At 38.1% G+C, this 15,616-nt stretch overlaps 1 protein-coding gene across 1 annotated transcript in view; it reads right to left on the bottom strand.

Annotated features, from left to right (window-relative positions):
* The window catches only part of LOC127575496 (structural maintenance of chromosomes protein 6-like), a 68,758-nt gene that overhangs the window by 29,768 nt on the left and 23,374 nt on the right, over positions 1–15,616 (bottom strand). Inside the window, 7 exon segments of the mRNA XM_052025430.1 lie at positions 760–924; positions 1,655–1,743; positions 2,221–2,367; positions 2,821–2,919; positions 3,910–4,029; positions 6,465–6,566; positions 12,172–12,252. Coding sequence (XP_051881390.1) covers positions 760–924; positions 1,655–1,743; positions 2,221–2,367; positions 2,821–2,919; positions 3,910–4,029; positions 6,465–6,566; positions 12,172–12,252 — 803 coding nt within the window.

The following is a 15,616-nucleotide window of genomic DNA, read 5'->3' as shown; positions in this document are numbered from 1 at the left end:
TACATGGTCAGTGGGTGGATTTCTCATCTTCATGGAAATCCTTCAGTGTCATGAAGGGGCAGCCAGCAGCATAGGTGGCACAATGGACATTGGAAGATTCATGAGGAAAGATGATAATGTCTGATAGATGGGATGGATATCTAGATCAATATTTCCATGTAATACAATGGTTGCTATATTATTTTGCATGCGGTCCTGCTGTGTATTTCCAACATTTTCTGTTCAGATTCCCAGTAACAACATTTTACTTTGGAATCATTTATACTTTACACAGAAAAATTTCTGAGAAGAAACTAATTCTAAACAATAAACTTTACTTCAATATACCAACGCTCAGTAAAATTTTAAAGCACAGAACTTGTTCATTCTTAGTTTAAACTTCATGAATTATTTTCAAGTGCTTCAGATAGAAAAATATTATAATCACTTAATGATAAAGTGTTCACAATGGCACGTGGACTACTGCTTGCTGAAAACAATGAAAATATTGTGGAAAGTTTGCATTTCAACATGGCTTGAGGAATTCAGCCCTAGAGCACATAATTTGTATATTTTTGACCTTGTCATATCACGATACTTAGATTATTTCAATTTCTTTTTCAAAATTACTGAAGGTCACAAAAGAAATCGAGGTACCTTTTGCTAATACATGAAGCTAGGTAACAAGCAAATTACCATTTTATCATGAATGATGATGGTAAAATAGCCTGATAACGAAGCTGCCATCTACATTTGTGACTTATCAATAAAGTTACCAACCCAAGCTTATAATGTTCATCTTTAGACTTGGTGATCGCATGCTGAAACTGTTCCAATTGCTGTAAAGTACTGGCCTCTCGAGCCTCCAGCGTTTTTAATTGTCCTTGCAGACTGCTAATTCTTTCTTGTCGCTCTTTCATATCAGCCTCAGAACTTTGGTTCATACTATTTCGAATATAAAGTTCATGTTTAGAATGAGAGAGAAAGAATTACAGTTAAAACTACTGTTTAGTACTAAATACAGCATGTTTACACACAATTTAAACTGTTTTTTTTAGTTTCACAGCTCCTAACAGAATAAACTATCCCAATACATTTTACAGATGTTTCAGCAGACTAAATTTGATAAAATTTCATAAGATAATAAGATTAGATCATGAGAAAGTCACAATTCTGTTCTGATGCAAGGTTGTCAATCTGAAACACCAGCTTATTTTCGTTCGCTCCCACCCCCACGCTCCCCCCCCCCACCACCCAAGGAGGCCATTGAACATGCAGAGAATTCAAGCATGTTCAGTTTTCACTACAGGTTTTCAATATTTGAAAATATTGAAACTACTGAACAGCCAAGACAGATGAAAATAAGCAAAATCACGAAAGTATAGATAGCTCCAGGAAATGTTGGAAAGGTCAGGGAGCATCTATGTACAGAGAAAATAAAATACTCCACTTCTTGAATAATTTCAGCATTCTTCATTTATAATTTCAGTTTTTAAGCATCTGACACACTTTGTCTTGATGATGGAGGAACTATAGGGTCAGAAGTTCAGTTTAGGGGCAAATAGAAATCAAAAAGTAAAAGGCACAATCTTTTGATTATAAAGCAACTGCTATGAGGAATACACAATGAATCTTGCTAATAATCCTTCCTAGATCACAGAGGTAATGCTCTAACCTATTTCGCAGTTCTTCAATACGCTTCTGTAACTGGTTATGGTCTTTTTCAAGTTGTTTCAACTGTGTCCTGCAGCGGTGGAATATTGCCTGTAGAGAAAACATACAATTGATTTGGCTTTGTAAAATATCATTGTAGATATGCAAAGTGAGCTTGTGTTTTTCTTTGCTGGGGGCAGAAACATCAATATTTATTCTGTATTGGTTTACATGTCTTTAGCCCTGAAGACACCAAGACATTTAAACAGTCACTAGCTTTATGTAGATGGGGCTTCCTCAAGGTTATCCTGTATGAGAAATATGTCCTCTAAGTAGTTGAGCTCATCTGCTGAGAAAGGTGACTGAATTTCTGTATTATCTGCATAGTTCAGCTTCTCCACCAACACTTTGTGGATATTGTGGATCAATGCTATCCTTGTTGCTAGAAATTTTAAGACCAGTGCAAAGGCACAAAGGGAAAGCTGAGAGTTTCAGCAGAGAAATGACTACAAATTTCCTAATGTACCCTTTCATCCAATATTTGTACACTTTAGAATAAATGCAGTTCAGATAATTAAATTTATTAACCTCAGACTCTTTGCATGCTTTATTTTTTCCTTGTACATCTTCTTTTAATGTTGTACATTGTGGTCGTAAAACTTGCGCTTCATCTGTAATTCTCTGTAACTGATTCTGAACTGCCTTAAATTTTTCTTCTGTCTCATTGACTTTGACCTATAGAACAAGAATAAAACCAGAGGTTTAATGTTATATTTTAGATATTTAATATCACGTCAAAAATTCCATTATTTTGCAATTCATCTTGTAAAAATATACAATATTGATGATAAAACTATGCAAAGATATGGCACAGATGATCTTCATTTGGCTAACTATGCTTATGCAATATCCATTAGACCAATAAAATAAGACCCTTTTGCCAAAGCCTAGTAAACTTACACCTTCAAGCATTAAGCCACTCCTTTTTAAAATGTATTACTGAAACCAATCCAAACACCGATTTAAGCACTGTTACAGATTGTAACAATTTACCATGTTAGTTTTTTTCTCATGTCACTCAACATTATTAAAAAACAAAACTTCTGACAATCCATGTTTAAATGTGTCAAAATTTAATCATCAACATAGAAAGGCTAAGGAAAGAATGGAATCAAAACACCAACCCACCTGCCATTCCTCTATTTTTTGATCATATTTGACAGTACGACTTTCTTCAGCTTTAATACGATCTTTTATTGGCTGCATTTGCTTTTCAACTTCAATGACCTTGCAATGCAAAATGTAAAAATGTATCATCTTTTCCCAGTATTACTCTTTAATTAAATTCCACAGGTCACATTATTCACTGATCTGTAAATATAGTCACCAGGATATAACCACAAAGCCTTAACTACATTTGAAGACAAATTCTATTTTGACACACTGAGTACAAGACTTCACTTGAAAATAATTAGACAATTTTAACTCCATAACTTCCAGCACTTTTAAAAAAATATACTATTTTGTAATTCATAGATCCTTCAAATATTACCAAGAGAAGCATTCGATAATCATGGAGACACAAGAGACTGCAGATGCTGAAATCTGACGCAGGACCTGATGCATAGTTTACAGCAGAAATGTTGACAATTCCTCCCGCAGATACTGCATGACCAGCAGATTGTTTGTGGCATTCAAAAATCATTGCTCATTACAGTCAAGAAACACATTTATTCCAATAAATTTGTGTTAATGCTTTGCATTTAAGCCACTGTATAACTACAGTAATCTGTTTATTCCTCAGAAACTGCAATATTACATTTTCAAGCAATGTACTAAACTTCTTCTGAATTACTTCCACTCCTCTGATATTTTAGATGGAAGCTCTTTAAAACAGAAGAGATCTTCTACATTTAGTATACAGGCACTAGTTGCTTTTAATAGTTGCATAATGGATGCTGCGATAGAGCTACTGGATATTTAAAAGGGCTTGAAGAACTAAGTATCTGGATTATGTCACCAATCAAATAAAAACAACAGGTTTTTGTAAGAATCTCATGTTTGTTATCAATAATACATTTACTGCATAGGCTCAGGAAAGATAGCTAATAACCATTTGTGACCAGGTTGGTGGGGGGAAATAATTTCCATTATTTCATGCCCAAGAACATTATCATCTGCCACCTGCTTACATGTCAATTTGTAACTTATTCATTCACTTTGGAACTCTTTCAAATGAAAATTTCTGTAAGACAAGATGCTACTTCAAATGCTCACCAAAGCCCAGGCCATCTGATTCTTAAGTTGCTCCAGTTTCTCCAACAATTCATTCAGTGAAGAAAGACTTTTATAACGGTCCTCCTTTTCTTTAACTTGATCCTTTAACTCCGATAGGTTCTTTTTTAAAAAGATTGAAATCATACAAAATACAAGTTGCAGGAACTACTTACTGAGGCACATAGATTCTTGGTACATTTCTAGTCTATCATATCCTACACCACAATTAGATGCCTGCATTGAAACATGATACAAATTATGGTTTCGATATGATATTATTACATGGATGAAGAGCAATAGGGTGGAGTAGTATGCAAGGCAATGTGAAGATGCGATCTTAAACAGCATGTACAAAAGGTATGGTGAGTCCAATTTCATTTCCAACTCAGGTCTTGGTTGGTGCATGCTCTAATGTGGTATTAATATGCATTTTCTTTCATTTCACTAGATATGAAATATGGAAACCAAAGCAGATTGAGGCAAGGAAAAATAATCTTTGATTACAATGTTCATTTTTATTTCCAGAACAAATATTTGAAATAATTTGACATAGGCATCAACAGCTGTGAAAGCATAACTTATTAAAATAACATATTGACATGAATTCGGAAATGACTGATCCAGAAAGTAATTAACTTCTCAGCTTCTAAATAACTAACAACTAGCCCCAAGGTGTAGAGTTATTAACAAGACAATGCAAGGGAGAAATGCATCTGAACTGCTGCCTCTCCAAAGTTATTAGCAGGAAATAGGGGAAAGTGTAGCCCAAGAGATCTTCCTATATTTTCTGGAAATCTTTGACAATGACAAAAGCAATTAGGAGATAAGGAAACAGAAAATGAATACGTATCAGCATAAATGGGAAGGGAATAGAACAGATGAGAATAGTGATATAGAACTCTTGAATGACATCAAGGAAAAGATACCTCAAGGATCAAAAAGCTGGAATTATTGATTCAAGATCTGGTGCTTGAAAGTTTTATTTAAGAAAAGTTTAAACAGTATTAAAGGACGCAAAGTCAATAGAAATACAACCAGATTCAGAAGACACAAAACTTTTGGCTCAGTTATCCAAAAGTATTCAACAATGTAACTTACTGTGTAAATGTAATATACTTAGAAGGTGAAGAGATAGCATGTGATGCATGGAAAGGCGACACAAGCAGAACAGGAGGAAAGTATTAAAAGTCTTTAAGAACTTGATATACTATATATTAGTACAATAACCACAGGCCTTGAAAACACATAGCAAGACAACAAAGTGTATTTTGCTTATACAAAGTGATACATTTTCACTGTGTTGTAGTCCTGTTACAAATCTAATTTGCTGATTAACAGTGCCATTTCTGACCTAGAAACCTATCAAGCAGCCAAGGTAGACATTTTCACAGAAAAGGAAATACAGGCTATCTGACTAGTTATTGCTTTCAAACTGGTAACACCAACAGTTCAAGCTGAAGATCTATTGCCTTAAGGATTGAAAACAACAGTGTAGAATTCAGGAAACACTCTATTTGGTTACTCCATCCAAAACTAAAAGGCAACACGAAAGACAAACAATTGGAAACAAGACTTGCCAAAGCACAAGGCAATTTTCATATTATGTTTAAAACATTCAAAATAAGAAAATTGCATTTTCTCAACGTATGCTTGCCAAATTGCTAAATGTTTCTAACATTTTCTACGAGTTTTATTTTCAACATCTGCTGCATTCTCTCCCTTGTTCAAGCTTAAATTTGAAATACCCTCACTGAAAACAAAGCACCACAATTAGAAAAATTGGGCCAGGAAGTCATAATCAGAAACTACTCTCTCTCCAAATCACTCAAAGATTTTTTTTTTAAAACTTCAAAACAAAAATTTCCTTTCTTTCTCAACCTCCACTCTGCACTAAAATTTAGCTGTTGAGACATGACACATCAGATCTTCAACTTCTTTTACACAGATTAAATCAAATTTGATTTTTAAATGAGAATGGTTATATAATGCCCCTTTAGTCAAAAACACGATAAGTAGTTGAATCTCTTTTTTTTTATTATTTCAGACTGTTATATAGTCATTTAGCAGCAGAATGCTACAGCAGTTGGAGCTGCTGCTCCAGATACACATGTTCAATCCTAACTTTTGGTACTGTCTATCCATGTGAAATTTGCATGCTCTCCCTGTGATAGCGTGGCTTTTCTGTGGGTGCTTTGGTTTCCTCTCATGGACCAAATCTGGCAAATTAACTGGCAATAGTAAATTGCCCCTGGTGTTGGTGAGTGGCAGGAGAAACAGTGGCAGGGTTGGTTGGGGGGGGGGGGGGGGGGGGGGGGGGGGGGGGGGGGGGGGGGGGGGGGGGGAATGGAAGGTGGCAAAAATAAAGAGTTGATGGAGATGAGAGGGGAAAAAATGGGAGTTGGGCAGCTGGGTGCTTGATGTCTGGCACAGACATGCTATTTCCATGTTGTATGACCATTTATTTAATCCAAGAATCACAAAAATTAAGATCCAAAGTGAAATGCCCTGCATTTATAAGGTACAAAAGTTAAATGAAGTTGTACACTTTTACTTACTTCATCCTGTTTTTCAATTTTCTCATTTGTTAATGCCTTTTTTTGCATGATGTAGGAATAATCATCTCTCATCTGCTCCAACTGAGTGGCTTTCATGAAAAACTTAAAACACAAACACAGTTGAGTTTATTCACATTAAGATTCTTGCTCTGAATGAATGAAAGAAGGAGCCAACTTTGTGGAGAACGTTTTTTTAAAGACATATCTAACTATTTCCAACAAGGCAATGTCTTGAAGTGTAGTCAGTAATGAATTTTAAATTGACAAACAAAAGTCAATGTGCATTCACCAAACTCCAACAAATGCATCACCAATAATGTTTTTTTTCTAATATATCAATAACTGAGACTTTCCCCAGTAGGAAAACCTTACAATATTTAATCAAAGATTTGATTTGAAGGTCAACGTATAACACTTTCGGGAACAATTCCTGAATTGAGTCAATCCCCATTTTTCAAACGAATTTGACACATGTTGAATATTTCAATTGATTTTAATCACAGAATCATAGAATGGCTGCATCACAGGAGGCCATTCAGCCCATTGTGTCCAAGCTGCCTCTCAACCAGAGTAACTCACTTATTCCATCCATCCCTGCCCCCCCCCCACCTACAAATTCCTCTCCATAGACTTGCAATTCTTTTCCTCATTACATATTTATCAAGTTTCCTCACGAAGGCCACAGTGGAACCTGCCTCCACCACATCTGGCAGCAGTGCAATCCAGATTCCAACCACACTTTATACAAAATAAATTTCCTCATGCTGCTCTTAATTCTCTTAACTTTTATTCCTGTGACCTCTAATCTTCCACCTCTCCACCAAAAGGAACAGCCTCCCACTACCTACTAGGTCTAGACTCATCATTTTATATACTTCTTTCAAGTCTCCACTCATCCTTCACTTCTTCAAATATAACTATCCCAGCTTGTAACTGTAGTCCCTCAGTCCAGAAACTGTTCTTAGATCAACACTGGAGCCTCTCAATTATATCCTCATAGAATCACAGAAACGTACAGCACACAAACAGGCCCTTACAGCCCACCTCATCCAATTCGACCATGATGCCTATCTATGCCAATCCCATTTGCCCCAAATCCTGCTACACTTGCCCTTTCCGAGTACTCATCTAAATGCCACAAACACTGTTACAGCATCTGCCTCCACTACCTCCTCAAAGCTTGTACCAACTATTCACCACCCTCTGAAAAACCTACCCCTCAGATCTCCTTTAAATTTCTCATCTCTTACCTTAAACTTGTGCCCTAGAGTTTCAGACTCTCTTGCCCAGGGAAAAAAATTGACTACCTTTCCTATCTATGCCCCTCATCATTTTGTAAACTTTTATAAAGTCACTTCTCAGCCTCCTACATTCCAGTGAGAATAAACCCAGCCTATCCAATCTCTCCTTACAACTACAGCATTCCAGGCATCATCCTGTTGAATCTCTTCACTCTCTCTACTGCTACCATATCCTTCCCATAGTGTGGCAACCAGAACTGTACACAACACTTCAAGTGCAGCCTAACCTTTGTTTTGTACATCTGAAACATGATGTCCAACCTCTTAATGTCTCAGCTTATGAAGGCATGCATATAAAATGCCTTTCTTACTACCCTATCCTTCTGTGTTGCTGCTTTCAGGGAGCTTTGGACATGCACCCCAAGTTCTCTCTGTATATCAAAGCTCCTAAGAACAGTGCCATTTTCACTATACGTCCTCTCAGAATTTGACCTCTCAAAGTGCACTACCCCACACTTGCCTGGAATAAGTTCCATCTGCTATCACTCTGCCCAACTTTCCAGCTGATCTCTATCCCAGCATATATTTAAACGACTTTCTTCACTTTCTATGACTCCACCAATTTGCACATCGCCTGCAAACTTACTCATCATAGCCCATACCTCTTCGGATACTGTTTTGGGGCTAGCAGCAGTAGTCGGGTCTCTGGCACTGTGACTGGCTCAGAGGGAAAAGGGTGCAGTCAGACAGAGTGATAGTGATAAGAGACTCGATAGTGAGGGGGACAGACATAGGCGAACAGCCAGAGGTCGCTGTACATGTTGGTACAAATGACATCGGTAGAGCAAGGGATGACATCCTGCAGAATGAGTATAGGGAGTTAGGTAAAAAGATAAGATATTAAAATATTTATTAGTCACACGTACATCGAAACACACAGTGAAATGCGTCTTTTTGCGTTACTGAGAATGTGTCGGGGTAGTCCTCAAGTATCGCCACTCTTCTGGTGCCAACATAACATGCCCACAGCTCCTAACCTGTACGTCTTTTTGGAGTGTGCGAGGAAACCCACGCAGACACGGAGAGAACATATAAACTCCTTACAGACAGCGGCAGCATCGAACCTGGATCGCTGGCGTTGTTAATAGTGTTACGCTAACCGCTACACTACTGTGCCAACCGAGTAAAGGCAGGGAAAGGACTCAATTAAACTGCATTTATTTCAAGGCACAAAGTTTAACAGGCAAGGCAGACAAACTCAAGAGCATGAATTGGCTCTGTGGACCAGCAGCTCAATATTCCAGGATACAGATGCTACAGGCATGACAGAGTTACAGGTAAGCGAGGAGGTGGCATTGCCTTTTTGACAAGGGAGGATGTAACAGCAGTGCTTAGAGACAACATTCTTGGGGGAATCATCCACTTAGGCCCTATGGGTAGAACTCAGAAACAAGGGTAGGGTCATTCTAGTGGAGCTGCATTATAGACTCCACCCCCACCCCCAATAGTCAGCAGAAACATTCCTCCCTAGTATTGACTCAACTACCCAGTGTGTTAAGGGCCTGGATGGGGTGGAATTTGTGAAATGCGTCCAGGAAAGTTTCCTGAGTCAATATATAGAGCCCTACTTGGGAGGGTGCAATACTGGACCTTCCCTTATGGTCACTAGAGCCAAAGTGCTCCCTGACTGCCACTTGAGGTCAAGTAACTGAAGTGGAAGTCAGAGAGCACTTTGGCTCTAGTGACCATAATTCTATTAGTTTTAAGATAGTGATTGGAAAGGATAGGACAGGTCCACAGGTTAGGGTCTTAAACTGGAGCAGGGCTAATTTTGGGGGAATTAGGCAGGATCTAGCATAGGTCAATTGGGTGAGCCTGTTTGAAAGGAAAGAAATAATAGCTAGTGGGAGGCTTTTAAGGGCAAGATATCAAGAGTACAGGAACAGCATGTTCTTGTTAGGGTGAAGGGTAAACCTGGCAAGTTTAGGAAATCTGGCTGATCAAAAAAAAAGGAAGCATACATTGGGTTTAAGAGGTCAGAGACGAGTGAATCCCTTGATGACTATAAAAAGATTAAGAATACTCTTAAGGGAAATCAGGAAAAGAGGGTATGAGATGGATCTGACAGGTAAGGTTAAGGAAAATCCCAAGAGGTTCAATGGCTATATTAAGAGTAACAGGGTGGCTAGGGAGAGTAGGTCCCCTTTGAGATCAGCAGGGCCGCCTATGTCTTGAGACACAGGAGATGGGTGGGACTTTAAATGAATATTTCTCCTCTCTGTTTACAGAGGAGAAAATCATAGTTGCTCAAGAGATGAGGGAAACAAGTAGAGATGTTTTGGAGGACATTCATATTACCAGGGAGGAGGTATTAGCAGCCTTACAGCACATTAAGGTGGATAAATCCCCAGAGCCTGACCAAGTGCTTGACTTTGTGGGAGGCCCTTGCAGAGATATTTGCTTCATCATTAGCCAATGAAGTTCCCAAAGACTGGAGGGTGGCTAATGTTGCTCCTTTGTTTAAGAAGGGTAGCAAGGACAAGCCAGGGAACTACAGGCCGGTCAGCCTAACGTCAGTAGTGGGGAAGTTACTGGAGGGAATTCTGAGGAACAGGATCTACCAGCATTTAGATAGACAGAGTCTGATGAGGAGGAGTTAGCATGGCTTTGTGTGTGGAAAGTCATGCTTATTAACAAACCTTTTAGAATTTTTTTAAAAAGGTAACCAGAAAGGTAGATGAGAGTAGGGCAGTGGATGTTGTCTATTTCGACTTTAGCAAGGCCTTCAATAAAGTCCCGCATTGAAGGCTAGTCTGGAAGTTAGGTCCCATAGAATCTAGGGAGAGCTATTTAGGTAGATTCAAAATTGGCTCGGAGGTAGGAAGCAAAAGGTGGTGGTTGAATGTTGTTTCTCAAAATGGAGGCCAGTAACCAGTGGTGTGCCACAGGGGTTGGTGTTGGGATCCTTGTTATTCATTATTTATATAAATGATTTGCATGTGAATGCTCAAAGCTTGATCAGCAAGTTTACAGATGACATGAAATTAGGAGTTGTTGATAGTGAAGAAGGTTATCGTAGACTACAGGGGGATCTTGATCAGTTAGGGAAGTGGGCTGTGGAGTGGCAAATGGATTTCAATACAGATAAGTGTGAGGTAATGCATTTTGGAAAGTCAAACCAACATAGGACATACTATGAACAGTACGGCAGAGGGATCGAGGAGTACAAATGAATAGTTTGTTGAAAGCAGTGTCACAGGTAGACAGGGGGTGAAAAAGGTGTTTAGGACGCTGTCCTTCACCAGTCAGGGCATTGTGTATAGGGGTTGGGACATGATGTAGCAGTTGTATAAATAGTTGGTGAGGCCCACTTGGAGAACTGTATACAGTTTTGGTCACCCTGTTATAGGAAAGGCGTGGTCAAATTGGAAAGAGTGCAGAAAAGATTTACGAGGATGTTGTCAGGACCCGAGGGCTTGATTTATAGGGAGAGATTGGCCAGGCTAAGTCTTTATTCCTTGGAATGTAGGAGAATGAGGGGTGACCTTATAAAAATGTTCAAAATTATGAGAGGCACAGATAAGGTGGGTGGTAACAGTCTTATCCCCCAGGATAGAAGAGTCCAGGACCAGGGGACATAAATTTAGGGTGAGAGAGGAAAGATTTAAAAGGGACTAGGACACCTTTTTCCTCGCAGAGGGTGGTGAGTATATGGAACGAGCTGCCAGAAGAAGTGGTTGAGGCAGGTACAATAGTATCATTTAAGCAGCGCTTGGATAGGTACATGCAAAGGCGGGGCTTAGAAGGACATGGGCTGAACGTAGGAAATTGGGACTAGCTGGGTGGGCACCACGGTCGGCATGGACTCGTTGGGCCAAAAGGCCTGTATCCATGCTGTATTGCTCTACGACATTCTCATCCATATATTAAAAATAAAGGTCCAAGCACCAATCCTTGTGGTATACCTGCTTTCTGTTCCCCAGCCTTTTCAAATAAAGGGCTTACATTTACTATTTTCTAATTTAATAGAACAATCCCAGGATCCAAGGAATTTTGGAAAATAAAAACCAATACAACAATTATCTCGTAACACTTATTTGAAGACCCTACAAGGTTCATTAGTACCTGATCACCTGTCAGACTGCAGCTCCAATAATATGCCCAGCACCACTTCCCTCGTTATTGTTGCAGAATGTCTCATGGTACAAATTATGTACACACAAAATAATTTCCATTTCAGAGTATGAATTTAATATCTGACTACATTAAAAAGTCCTCGTTTTAGCCAACAACTCTTAAGGAGATGATTGAAAATGCCATTACATAAATTGTATTGCAAATGTGGTATACATTGCAAAGAACATAAAATAGCACTGTATTTATGGGTATAGGATGGAATAACCAGCTTCAATATTGTACTTAAAATATAATTATCTCATCACCTCCATGCATCCAACACAACTTACCTTATATTTATCTGCTTCACTTTTGGACTGCAAGAAATGTTTACTCATTTCTTGTGTTAAAATTGACACTGGGTTATCTACCTGCACAGAAATAAAAATACACTGGTAAGTATTCTGACCTATGTGCGTTTCATTGTCTAATTCCTCAGAAAACACCATTAGTCTTGACCTAATACAGCACACATTATAAACTATTGCAAAATGCACATTGCAGCAGAAGTGACCACCCCAGAACCCTGATCCAGTAACAAGACACGTTTCTTTAGATGATTTAAAATATCGACTAAAATTTTTCTTCGCAAAATCCGGTGATCACATCGGTTGGCATTGTTTCAAACATTTACAAACTGTCTATCCAAATCTTTGCTGTGATAGACAGGAGAGGGGTCAAAAGAATCAAATAGGCTTTCCTTCTACCATGTTTGGTTCCAGTTGGAGAACAACAGAGAAACTTTGTTACTGGATTAATACTGCCAAATAACGGTAAGGAGATAGTGAAAACTTGCATGCAAACTACAGAAAAATCCAAGGAGCGCAGAATCCAAGGAACGTAGATTGCAACATTAGTAGTATAGAGTGCAAAAGAAGTTTCCCTTGTACACATTTTAGGAAATCTGTTTCCAGCCCAAGAGAAAGATGTAGTTCTGGATCTAGTTCTGCACAAAGAGTCAGAAGGCCATGTGTCAGTCACAGAATATTTGGAGAATTATGGTCATTATATCAGGTTTAGAATGACCATGGAGAGGGACAAGGCACAATTAAGCATAAGAGTACTTAATTTGAGAAGGAATAACTTAAGTTAAAGAAGGATAAGGTCTAGCTGTACTAGAATTAATCTTTTTTTTAGGAAACACAATAACTGAACAATGGATGGCTTAAAAAGAGAAGCTGCTTCCACATACATGTCATGAGAACTACAGGAAAGTTGCCCACAACCAGATCTTCCCAGATGTCTCAATATGCAAAATGACAAAGAAACAAATGCAAAGTTTATAATACAGTGGAAACATAAGAGATACACAGAAAGATCAAAAAGAGTTCAAGAACAGCTTAACGATGATGTACCAGGGAACCTGAAAGTCCTTTATAAACATAAATAATAAGATTAGTCAAAAGACACAACTTAGTGAAGAAATTAATCCTCTTATGGAAGTGAAGAGAAAGGCTGAGGTAACATGGCCCATCTTCAGTAAGAATGCTCGCAATGTAGCGATAAAAGAGGAAAAATAGAGTACTTGGAAGTTAGCAGCCCTTGAAGCAGAAAAATCACTGTGCCTAGACAGAAGATGAGGTGCAGCTTCTTGAATTTACATTGAGCTTTGCTCCAAGAGTCTCTGCTGGCCGTTAGTGGAGTAACAGCTATTTGCTGCTGCTCTCACTATATTTAACTGCTTCAACCTGGTTTGAAATCCTTCTCTTTCGTCCTCAGTAGCAGACTTAAACGTGATTTTATCTCATTATGAATACAAGGGGTGCTAAGGCTATGAAAACCACTAAGGAAGATGTTCCTCCGGCAACTCTGGAAGCTATTTTCGAGCAGCTTCAACAGCTGAATTCCAAGTTTGACTCTATTCAAAGAATCCTGGAAGATCATGAAGGACGAATTAAAGTGAATGAAGCCTCTCTTTTGGTTTTGGAATGGGAAAATTGATGACTTACAGAACCTTTGTAAAAAAGCAAGCCAAAGATAATGAAAAGTTAAAGCAGGTTACTGAACTTAGAAAACAGGAGCAGAAGATGCAATCTCCAAATTCTGGGTTTACAGAAAAGTCTGAAGGTAATCAACCTATAGAATTCTTTGCAAAGGTTTTGACTCAGTATTCCCTGATATTCTAGACTCTTGCCAAAGATTGATCAAGCACACAGATCACCCCCCTTTTAAACTTCCCTATGCAAGTCATCCCAGATCATCATCATCCTTCTCCATGATTTTCAAACTAAGGAGCTTCTATTCCATGAAGCACGTCAAGAGGAATCTGACAATCAAGATTGTCAGATCAGAATTGAAGATTACTCACCTGAAGTTATGAGGAACGGGTTAAATTTAAAAAGGTCATGTCGGATCTGCATCAGAAAGGTTACAAACAGTCCTCTTCATTACCCTGCAAGACTCAGAATTATACTGAAAAATGGTTCGCAGGAATGGTTTCAGTCGCCTGGAGAAGCCCAGTTTTTTTTTGGAAACTCCCACTGAATGATTTCATACTCCTCTCTATGAATATTTTCTGTATTTTATTTTTGGTAACCACTTACTAATACTTTGGATGCTTATGTTTTTTGATTTTTTTTCGATCTTTCTTTTGAATCGTTTTTTCAAATACATTTTGAAATAAGGACACTTGTTTTTTTTAAACATTTGTAACCATGGTTTTTTTTTTAAACTCACTTATGACTGGGTTGGAATTTTACTAACCTTGAAAGTTATTGAGCAGAGATAGTTTGGATTAATCTGTCTTTAGGCAGGTGCCAGCTGTCTCTTTGCTGGCTTGTCATCTTTGGGTGGTGGGTTTCTTCCTGGGAAGCTGTTTTGGGCTGTCAGCCAAAGCTGCTGCTTAGTTACCTTATCTGGTACTCCATCACCATTTTGATGGTACATTCCAGTATGGTTTGTTCATTACTCTCTTTTTTTAACCTACAGTTAAACAATATTACAAGCGGATCGAGTTATTAATTTACTTAGCTTCAATGTGAAAGGCTTAAATCACCCTATGAAGTGAAATGAGATTTTTGCCTATATTAAAAAAAGCTTAAAGCATCTATTATCTTCTTACAAGAAACTCATATTCGTAACTGTGATATTTCACTTTTTAAAAAAAAAAATCGATGGAATGGTCTCCAATTTCATTCTTCTTTTCAAGCTAAATCTGGGGGGGGGGGGGGGGTCAATATTTATAGATAAGACAGTTTCATTTCATCAACATAAGGTAATAACTTATACTAATGGTCATTTTGTTATAGTATCAGGGAAAATAAATAATAGACCAATGGTATTGGCTAATATTTATGCTCCAAATACAGATGACCCAGGATTTTTGAACAATTTTTTTCCACTTCTACCAGATTTGAATCTTTACTTTCTGGTGTTAGGAGGAGACTTTAATTGCTGGTTAGATCCAAAACTAGATAGGTCATCTACTAAATTAGCCGCTCCTAATAAATCAGCTTTATTCCTTCAATTGTTTTAATGAAAACTGGTGTCATTGACACCTGGCGCTTTTTACATCCAGAAGATAAGGAATATTCTTTTTTCCCTCATGTTCACCATACATATTCCAGAATTGACTTTTTTTTATTGATAATCAAATGATTCCATCAGTTCGATCCTGTGACTATAAAGAGATTGCTCTTTCAGATCATGCTCCCGTGCTTCTATCTTTAAATCTCCCTGGGCTCCCTCAGACAAACAGATTTTGGCATTTTAAATCTAACTTTATCTGATAGACTT

Source organism: Pristis pectinata, chromosome 10, assembly GCF_009764475.1.
Source record: "Pristis pectinata isolate sPriPec2 chromosome 10, sPriPec2.1.pri, whole genome shotgun sequence".
NCBI classification, from domain to species: Eukaryota; Metazoa; Chordata; class Chondrichthyes; order Rhinopristiformes; family Pristidae; genus Pristis; species Pristis pectinata.
Note: the sequence above shows the minus strand (reverse complement) of the source record. Positions and strands in the feature narration are given on the sequence as shown.